Source organism: Ascidiella aspersa, chromosome 9 (genome assembly GCF_963924565.1).
Source record: "Ascidiella aspersa chromosome 9, kaAscAspe10.2, whole genome shotgun sequence".
In the NCBI taxonomy this organism is placed as follows: domain Eukaryota; kingdom Metazoa; phylum Chordata; class Ascidiacea; order Phlebobranchia; family Ascidiidae; genus Ascidiella; species Ascidiella aspersa.
Genome location: NC_139455.1, coordinates 17,801,685 through 17,812,213, shown reverse-complemented (window position 1 = coordinate 17,812,213; position 10,529 = coordinate 17,801,685). Strand labels below are relative to the sequence as shown.

The 10,529-nt window shown below is 39.0% G+C and overlaps 1 protein-coding gene across 1 annotated transcript; it reads right to left on the bottom strand.

The window, feature by feature from the left end:
* Positions 1-5,604: 5,604 nt before the first annotated feature.
* LOC146133349 (gem-associated protein 6-like) lies at positions 5,605-8,058 on the bottom strand. The gene is made up of 2 exons (XM_083397443.1): positions 7,823-8,058; positions 5,605-6,161 (listed from the first exon to the last, which is right to left on the bottom strand). Exons 1-2 carry the CDS (start codon positions 7,948-7,950, stop codon positions 5,819-5,821), a joined length of 471 nt encoding a protein of 156 aa, XP_083253569.1. The 5' UTR covers positions 7,951-8,058; the 3' UTR covers positions 5,605-5,818.
* Between the last annotated feature and the right edge of the window lie 2,471 nt (positions 8,059-10,529).

Below are 10,529 nucleotides of genomic sequence, written 5' to 3'. Positions count from 1 at the left end.
AGGAAGCTCCGGTTTGCGACCCAGACTGCAAAATAAACCAATATTGTGTTGCCGTGTAAGCAACTTCGTATGTTCAGGAATAGCGTGTAAATTAGTTATAGTTATCGCTTTTAAACTTTATTTACGTTGCAGGGATAATACAACGCAGTGCCACAACAGGACAATAGGGAAGAACGGAAGAGCTTATGACTTTGTTGCCGAGTTGGAAGGTTCGGCGATTGAGGAGGAAATTCCGGTTTGCGACCCAGACTGCAAAATAAACCAATATTGTGTTGCCGTGTAAGTAACTCTGTATTTTCCACGTAGCCTATAGATTAATTATAGTTCTCGCCAGTGGTGGGATTCAGCCGGGCCGGTTAGCATTACATCAAACGTAGCTCACTTGTTTTTCAAAATGTGAAAATTCTCTGTTTTTACTGTTCATGTGGTAAATGTACACCAGCTGGTTACGCCCGCTGTTAGTTAATTTGCCGGAAAGTAGGACTTTGTAACAGAACCGACTAAAAAATAATGAGTTTTGTGATAGAACCGACTCACGAAAAAATTTGAATCCGACCACTGGTTATCGCTCAAACTTTACTTCATGTTACAGGGATAATGCAACGGAGTGCCACAACAAGACCATAAGTAAGAACGAAAGAGCTTATGACTTTGTTGCCGAGTTGGAAGGTTCGGCGATTGAGGAGGAAAGCCCGGTTTGCGACCCAGACTGCGGGGCAAAGAAGATATGCGTTCTAATGCAAGTCTTATTATTAAGAATATTTTGTGTGTTCGCCTACAAATATTTTAATTTGCCTTTGCTTTCGCAGCGACAGCAACACAACTGCGTGTCGCGTCAACGGGACATCCAGCAGGGGAGGTCGAATGGGCGACGCCATTATTGAACAAGAGACTTCGGACATGAACGACGCTTGCTCGCCAAACCCTTGCGCTGGGGATTGCGTGTGCCAGCTTTCTTGTAAACACGAGCTCGGCTATCAGTGCGTTAGTGAGGCCGGCTTCATCGGAAAGAACTGCGACATCAGTAAGGTGTTTGCTGCTGCTGGACTTTTAAACTGGTAATGCTGGGTGTTATTTGTAGCTATTCCTGTTGTGAGCTGTGGCGAGTCTGACATTTCGATCGCAGTCTCTAACAAGTTTTACGCGGAGTTCGACGGCGGTATTGGCAACAGCATGTTTTACGTCTCTCCAGACTACGCCAGCAAGGATAAATGCATTGGTACAAAACGGTCTCTTCACGTGGTGACAACACATACTGAATCTACATTTTAATCTTAGGAGAAACAACATTGGATGGCGGCTTCCAGGTTAAGATTCCGCTTCCTTTTGTCGACTGCGGAACTTTCGTCAGCAGCGACCCGACTCTGGCGCAACAGGGAATCCCCTTTGAGAACAAGTTGTGGATCAATCGGGACACTGGCGCCGATTTTGACATGCCGGTGCCAGTCATCAACTTCACTTGCATCTATGCGCGAGACTACGCCGTCACCACAGCCCTGCAGCCAATGTAAGGCTCGCGATATATCGTTTTTCGACGTACTATACTAACGTCACTATTTTTCAGCATCCAGCAAGACCCTGTACGCATCGGACGCTCCGGCAAGTTCTCGGTCGAGTTTAGCTTGTGCAAGATCGACTCCTGTCCTGCCCAGTGCCCCTCCTATCTTACTGTTAAAGACTACGGAATGTACACGATCGGCCAAGTCATCCACGTCAACGTAAAAGTGATCACTGGCCAGGTAACGCCGCTGAATGCATTCCTTTTAACACGTCTCTTTAACAACGAACTACAATGCCTTGTTTCCTGTTACAGACCAAGCCCGACTTTGTGACTACGTTGGAGCACATGTTTCTTTCGTGTAGCAGTGACCCTTTCAGCAGCAGCGACGTTCTTACCACAATGACTAGCGGAGGGTTTGTATATTTTTTAATCGAAGGCTTGCGCTATTATATTACGTAACGTGACCTTTCCATTTAGTTGCCAGCGCCCCAACCAAGTATTTAAGTTCGGGATGCGATCTGGTGACGAATCTTCGCCGGAATCGGTTTGTGCCAATTTCCAGGTTCCCAAAGCCGCCAGCTGCTCGACCATCTTCATCCACGTTAAAGTGCTGCTTTGCATGGCTGCCGACATCACAGTGAGTATTTCTGCAGGGTTTTCCCACGGTGCGTATTCTTCTATAAATTTGTTCCAATCTGTGCATATAATAGAGTTGCAACGATGGGACTACAAACTTCCGGTGTTCGTCTGCTGGTCGCAAGAAGCGATCTCTACACGGCGAGGAAAAGGTTGCTTTCGCCACTTTGGGGCCAATTACCATTATCAAGGGTTCCGCTGGGCGAAGGATCGAGCAGCTTTATTTGGACGGAACAAGCCAAGGAGAGTTTACTTTCCAGGATGATATATTGCCCCCCGTCAACCCGATCATTCCTAAAATCACCCCTGTCTCCAACAAATTCACAGGTATCTACGAAATACTACCCTCATAGACCAGCAGGTGTTTCTTAAGCATTGTTCGTGGTGTTACCCTTGCAAATGTTCGATAAATAACAACAGATCAAACTTGCTGTTTTGTTGCAGATTACTCTCTGGTGATCCTTTTGGTCGGAATCTCCACGTTTGTAATTTGTTGCGTCATCGCGCTTTTCTTTGTCTTGTCGCGCGTTTATCGTTCTCGTGTGATATCGCCTCGTCAGAAGCAACCTGATCTCATTTAATTTGTAATTGCCACACCTTTCCAATAAAAACATTAAACATTAAGTTTGGATTTTTTTGTGTTAACAATGGTCGATTTCCAGAATTTTTTAAGCGGTGCCCTTCTATTCACAAAATTCCGTTGAAACCTGCTTTACCTTTTCCCCGAGACGCACGGCGCTTTCGGGCCAAACCGATTTCACCAAACTAGGTAATATTAGAAAAATTAGTTCGATACTGTCAAAATAGGCCAAATAAAGACGTTCCTTGTTTCGAAATGCTCAAAAATCGCTTCCTATGAATTAAAACACGGTTTACTTTTTTTAGGAAATCGTGGAGCACTGTTCTATTTCTACGGGATTAAGTGACTAACATTTTTTAGTCTTGTGCTGTGTTATGAGTAGTATAAAAAAATTAAATTACAGTACACTAATTTCGTTAACGAAATCTCACAATCCCTCGTTAAGAACTACTGCTTTAAGCACTTCTCTTTTTACTGAAGTGCCCCCCCTACCGCCCACCACTAAATTGGTCTATTACTAAGTTATTATACGCTTACACTTTCAGTCTGCGCAACCTTTCAGCTGTCCTCACTGACAGCCTTTTTTCTTACGGCCGCCAGTAGAATTTTATAGAGATGACTTCGTCATAACGTGACTTCATAAAGAAAATATTCAACAGACAGGGGCGCCCGCAGAAAATTTTCCAGGGGGGCAAACCGGGGCGTATCCAGAAAATCAAAAAGACGCAAAACGAACACGTAAGATACGTCGTGGACAATCCTGCAAGGCGTCAGCTGCGAAACCATAGTGTGCAATCGTTAACTTTAGGCGAAAAAATAATCCAAGACCGTGAAATATGTGTGTAAATTGTGATAGAGTCCTACATAATTCGACTGTCAACAGCACATTTTTCAAGTTCCATTAGGGGAACTAGCGCTAAATTATAAGCACGCATTTCGCCATACTAAACAAAAATGTTTTTCCCGGGTGTTATTATGCCACGATTAGCGCAACATCTGCGCCGAGCTGTGTACCAAGTCAGCAAAATTACAAGCTGCGGCTGAGGAAAAATAAGTTGTGCCAGTTGCACACTTAAAGAGCATAATTTTGCGTTAACTATCATTTCATAAAGATGGAGACTTTGAAACGCGCACGACGGTCACATTTCGACCACCTTTTAAGAATCTGCTTTAGTTCAACAAATGCCGATGTCGGATATTAGCGAGGAACATTAACTGCGCCTTGTTCGGGTCACAAATTAGTTTCTCAACTGTTGCATTTTACATAATTCTTTGTGGGCGTTATGCTTGTTATTCACGACTAACCGTGCCCCAAAAGTGGAGTGATGTTTCAGAGCAACCAACGTTAAAAGTAAGCACGTGTGTTTTTGTGCGACTGAGAAACCAAGCTAAAAGCGAAACTGATAGTTACTGATATAGTTAACACTACTAGGTATCGAAGTATCATCGAAAATAGCGTTCACAGTATTGTGTTCGTGATAGTTCGTTCTATTTCTAATGACCACTATAAGTGAATTGCCGAATATTCATCTTATTTTAGTTACGTAAATGGGTGAAATACAGGCTGTAGAGTCGGACCCAGATTAAGGACTCGACAAAATTGCACATTTGGCCGAACTCGGGTTGTTTTTCACCGACTCCGCAGTCCTTGTTGCCATTGCAAAACCTAATATAGAAAAAAAAATAATGTTTAGCACGCGAGTTGTTAATATTTGACATTATTCATAAAATGCCACACTGCATACGAAAGGTTGCCTACCCCTGACCTAAGCGAATAACGAAAACTATCAGGCGTTTACGCTAGACCAAACAAAATATGAAAAACGGCTATTTGCGCTCGATTTTGGTTTCGTATTAGCTTAAGACTCGTAACCAAATTACTTCTAAAGCCCACCGCTTTCACCAGTTTGTTAAACCGTGAAAAAATCGAATAAAAACGATAATATCACTATAAGAACCCCCACCCTTTGGATACGGCACTGGGGATAATGTATAATACTTTTAACTTTTATAAGTAACACATATTGTACTTACAAATAATACTAATAATCGCATTTTGAAATTCCAGGGGGTTCAAGTGCCCCCCCAGTTTGCATCAACGAGCTCCCCACACTTTTCCTAAACATGTACAATTATAAACAACAAACGCAGGTTGCGCACCCTTGGACTAAACCAGTGATGCTCAACCTTTTATAAGCGGAACTGGGATAACACACGTCAACTCTACACAACGCAGGAAGTTATAAATTGATTTGTTCCACTCTAGTATTACACAAAAAGTTGTTAGAGTTGAGCAAAAAAACAGATTCTTAAAGATTCTCAAATATCTCTCGGCACCCTTGGGCATTAGAAATGGCACCCCAGTTGAGAACCACTGGACTAAACTATGTGCTTTGTTATTATTAATTTATTACAGTTGTGTGTGATCAAACAATACACAAGAAAATTCTCACTTAAAAATTTAAAAGACAAAATATGGTAATAGGCTACATTTTGTGGACCGCACGCGGACCGCATTTAAAAGTTCTGGGCTGTATATGTTGTGCGGAATTATATAAACCAAGTCTTGCCAAAATTTCAAAATGAGAATGGGTTTGCTTAAAAATTGCTAAAATTTTAGTAATACCTTATGTGAGGTAAATGACTAAATGGTTTCTCAAACATTTAAGAAATATGATTAATCTGTCTTAAACATATAATTATCTTTTGATGACATATTTTTAAACTATTAATAAAATAACTGTTTGCCTAAAATTGACAAATATTTTGTGTCAGAACAATCCTTGTACTAAAAAAAACGAATTTCTTTAATATCGATTTAGTTTAGAAAAATATAAGTTCCCAAAAGTAATATATTGTACAACACACTATTCTAAACAGGCAAATATAAAGCATCATATTTTATTTTATTCATAAAACTCCAAAAAAGTATAAACAATGTTAAAAACAGTATTGCTTTAGGTTACACAAGATTTTTTTCACTGTGCAATAATATTAATACGTTTTAACGTTAAACAATATGTTGTTAAATGACATAAACCAGCTAAAATCTGTAGCAGTGTTTTGTAAACCAATGTGGCAACAACATTTGTAGAAATTTTTCAGGCATCCGGCTGGGATTTAATCAATTTTTGAATTCTCAAAAGCATTATTTCATTTGAAGTTACACAAGAATCAGCATCAAAGGGTGGCATTATATCTAACACACCAGCAACTGATATTTTATTTGGATGTTCGTCAGCAGGCAGAAAGTTTTTAGTTAACCAAGCAAGCAACTTTGCCTTTCTTTCCATAAGTTCCAACGAAGTATACTGCTTTAATGGGCAGTCTTTTGCATGGTGAAGGACTGGCATTTCCTTCTTTGTCTCATCCTCTATGATGAGTCTTATAATTGTGTGACCGAATATTGTTTGTATGATTCCATTGTCATGGTAAAGCACCAAACTAAAACACACAAATTAAGTTTACTGAGCTGTTCTGGTAGGTCATTTTAATCAATGTCACTATAAAATGAATTATAGCGACAGTGTTCCTGTTAAACTAAGTAATTCACTTGTTTTTCATAACTTTATTTTAAGTATAAAAATAAATTTAGAGTTTGTAAATTAAATTTAGGTTAATATGAAAAATTTGGGATCTTTGATAAATCAGGGTTATTTGACCTCTTAGTCATTAAAAATGGCATACATCCAGAAAACCTAATTTTACTTTTTGTTACTTATTAAAGCACCATATAGTCTAATGGTCTCATTTTTATCACATGACAAAACAACTTACTAGTGTTATAATACTAAATAATAAGATTTCTACAAATGAAGAAAGTTTGTTGTAACAAGTTTATTTGTAACCATGGAAAAAAATTGTCGAGGAAATTACAGTAAAATGCTATCAGCCATGTTACTCAAACATAGAAAAACTTTACCCATGACAATGGTTTACTGTACATTTTTGCAAATTTTAGAAATAATGTTAACACAGTCGTGCAAATTTCAGCAGTTCTAAACTTTATTACAATTTCCAGCTGCATAAACACCTACTCACACAATTTCCAAAGTTTTCAATCTGAGTGTAATGTTTTCCCCCTTTTTACCATATAATGACTTAGTATGTTCTCAATATAGCATGTTTACACTAAAAAGTCAAATCGTATTTGCATAAAACCTTGATTGTACACCTGAAATATGGTGTTGCACACTCAATATCTGGGCGTACAGACTAGAGATACTTGACCCACCCTCACCCAAACACTAACTGACACCCTGATATTTAAAAACAAAATTGAGTTAAATATGTTTAATTTGCTGTTAAAAAAATTTATTGGGAATTTATGTGCTGGCTAGCTTCTGGTGATTCTAGACCAGTGCCGGGGCTGGTTAGCTTTTGGGTTAGGATGGGTTGTGCAATATTATTAAAAAATGAATAATACTTGGACCCACCAAAATCAAAATGCTAATTTGCACCCTAACCCAAATATAATGTGTTGATTTAATAATTGTGGTAGGATTCTAAACCACTGCCATGGACTGGTATGCCAGTGTGAAAAGTATGGCAGATCTCGACAAGATCTTGCAGGTGCACAGCCGAAAAGATCCGGGTGACCTGATGCAAGGTCAAAAAAATGCACCTCGGATGCACTCTGTATTGCAAATTTGCACTGCAAATGTATAAATAGGGGTGCACCGACGTCTTTCGGGGTGCACCTTTGAAAGGTCGAAACAAACTCGCGGGTGCACTTGCCAGTATGTAGCTAATTTCTGAATGACAAAATTTTTAAATTTACTTTACGACATTAGTACTATTTTAGGCGCTGTTCTAGAATCCTACCACAACGAAACACCACTTGGGTTAGGGTTAGCGTTTGGGTTAAAGTGGGTCAAGTATTATTATTAAACAAAGAATATAATAATACTTCACCCACCAACACCCAAACGCTAACCCGCACCCTAACTCAAATTTTGTGCGTTGATTTTAGAACTGTGGTAGGATTCTAGACCAGCGCCCTATTTTATGTTAAACAAATTGGCAAAAACAAAAAATATTGTTTTCTAAACAAATTAGGCTTTCCCTTTTAAGAACTAAGTTAAATGTGTTTAGGTAGCGCATACCTGTACGTATGTGGGTCAATAGCGTAAACCCATCCAAGAAAGTTTCCACTTTTCGTTAGGACGGTTACCTTTTTGCTAAGGTACGTTGCAATTTCTTTAATGGGAGTTTCAAGCCATAATTTATCCATAAACTGACATACAAATTCAACTTTACCGGGTCCAAAACAACTAGTTATATTTTTTGCAAAGCGTGTTGACGACTTTTGAATGTTGATGACTTTACGCTTCAACGAGTTTTAGCTAAATCGCACAAAACTGGGGTTCTTTAATTGGGGTTGATACAGGGAGTCTAACCGGAACCGAACCGGAACTTTATGAACCGGTTTTGGGTCAATTTTGTCCGAACCGTAACCGAACCTGAACTGGATTTTGTAAGATTTTAAGGAGCCGAACCGGAACTGAACCGAATATTTTGAAAATACCTGAACCTTAACCGAACCCGAACATGTAAATATAAGCGGTTCGCTCCAGCATAACGTCACAACTTCTATTTTACATAGTCAAGTTACGCCATGTTCGAAATTTTATGAAAATTATATGAATATTGAATAAATAAAACGTTGATTTTTTTAATTTTTAGATATTTTAACAAAGAGTTGCTTTTTTTTTAATACGTCACGTAACTTACTTTAAATGACTTACAATTCAAAGATTATTCTCTACATTAATCGACCCACATTTTGAGATTTAACGCAACTTGTATTATATCCGAACCGGAACTTTATGAACCGGTTTTGAAATAACGATGGTCGAACCGGAGCTGAACCGGAACTTTTAAATTGCTTAAAACCGAAACCGGAACTGAACCGGATTCCGAAAAAATCTTTGAACCCGAACCGAACCTGAACCGGAAAAGTGAAACGGTTCGACTCCCTGGGTTGATATACAAACAGTAAAGTTGTGGTATACAGGAAAGACCTGTACGAACTGTATTAGTTTAGAGGGGGTCACACCACCAACTGACCAAATAATCTGTGCTACCACTTAGTGGCAAATTTAATTTACAATAGGTTCTGTTAAACCTTTCACCAGGTGTCGTACTGTGTAGCTATCAGCTCGGCTTTGCCACTGTTGCACAGCAGAATGATTCTTCTTTTCAACACTATAAGGCTTGTCAACATGTGAGCAACACAGAAGGCACGATTAATTTTTGAAGGAGACCCTTCTTTACGTATAATATCGCGAAACACTGATTCAAAGGCAAATCCCGTTGAAGAGAACGTGACTTTCTACGAGTCAAGGTGAACCCAGGGCCGGATTATCATAGTAGCAGATGTAGCAGCTTCTACAGGCCCCGCGCTTTACAAGGCCTCGCGCTTGGTGAGCAAAACATTTTTCTTGCAAAAAAGTCGAACATAGCTGGCAGGCCTATTTAATTTTTGGCTTGCAAACTGGAATGTCATATGGCAATATTATATCTGTAAGATTAAATAACTATAGTCCCAACGTTTTGTATCTTCCTAATTATTTTAAACTAAAAAAACAATAATTTCCGCTGGGGGCAACTGCCCTAATCGAGCAACAAGTGAGAAGGGTATCAATCTTGCCGATTGCCATGAACAGAGTTATGACAATGCGTCCAACATGAGCGAGAAATATAACGGAGTACAGACACTTGTAAAAAAAATGCTATTGCAGAATAAGTTCCATGCTTTGCTCATTCGTTGAATTTAGTTGGTTTATGCGCTGCAAAATCGTTTCTAGAAATAGTTCTATGACTTCGTTAACAATAACTATGTATTCTTCGCTGTTTCAACACACCAGTGGTCCGCTCTGCAACATTCAGATGGTGGAATGCTAAAAATGCTCGCTGCAACATGATGGTCCGCAAGAGCTGTGCCATTAAGGTTATTAAAGACGTTTCCGTTCATAAAGGGGGCACTGGAGAAACTTGCGAATTACCAACAGCAAAAGGCAAAATGTCGACAGCAGGCAAATGGAATCCCGATAAAATGTTGCTCAAAAACTGGAATCTTGAACTTTTTAAATAGCCTACTCGAGCGCTTCCAGGCAACTCAAGCATCTCTTCAAGCAAAGCAGCAAAACCCATTTTTGTTACGCATTTATCTGTATGATGGTGACTAATTGTACTGGAGAGAGATCATTTTAAAATTGAAGTTGGTTAAAAACTATCTGCGAAACACAATGGTAAAGAGCGGCTACACTATTTAACTCTTTCGAATATTGAAAATGACGTTCTGAAGTCACTCAACTCATCTGAAATAATTGTCAATTTTTTAGGAATTGAAATGTGTCAAAAAAACCTGTGAATGCTTTTGTTGAAGTTTTATATTTCTCCTTTCAAATAAAACAGTACATCATACTTTTGTTGTTGTAGAATGTTGATCAAATTTATAAATATTCAATTAGGCCTACTTTTCGGTTATTATCTGCACATAAACTCAATCTGCTACGGTACGGGCTTCGCACTTATTTAATCCGGCACTTGGTGCACCCAAAGAGAGGAGAGGTTGCACCTTTGCTAGTTATATTAACCGCTAGATGTTGCACCTTGCTAGTTATATTAACGTTTGGCACAATTTTATCTGGGGGAGTTTTGCGGTGTTTAGAAAATGTAAAAAAATATTATGCTGATATACCCACAGCGTTCGCAATCTTAAAATTAGCATAATTTGTAGACAGTGCCTTTTTATTTTGTATTTTCTCAGTTATTTTTTACGTACCAAATTGATAAGAGCGCGAGCAG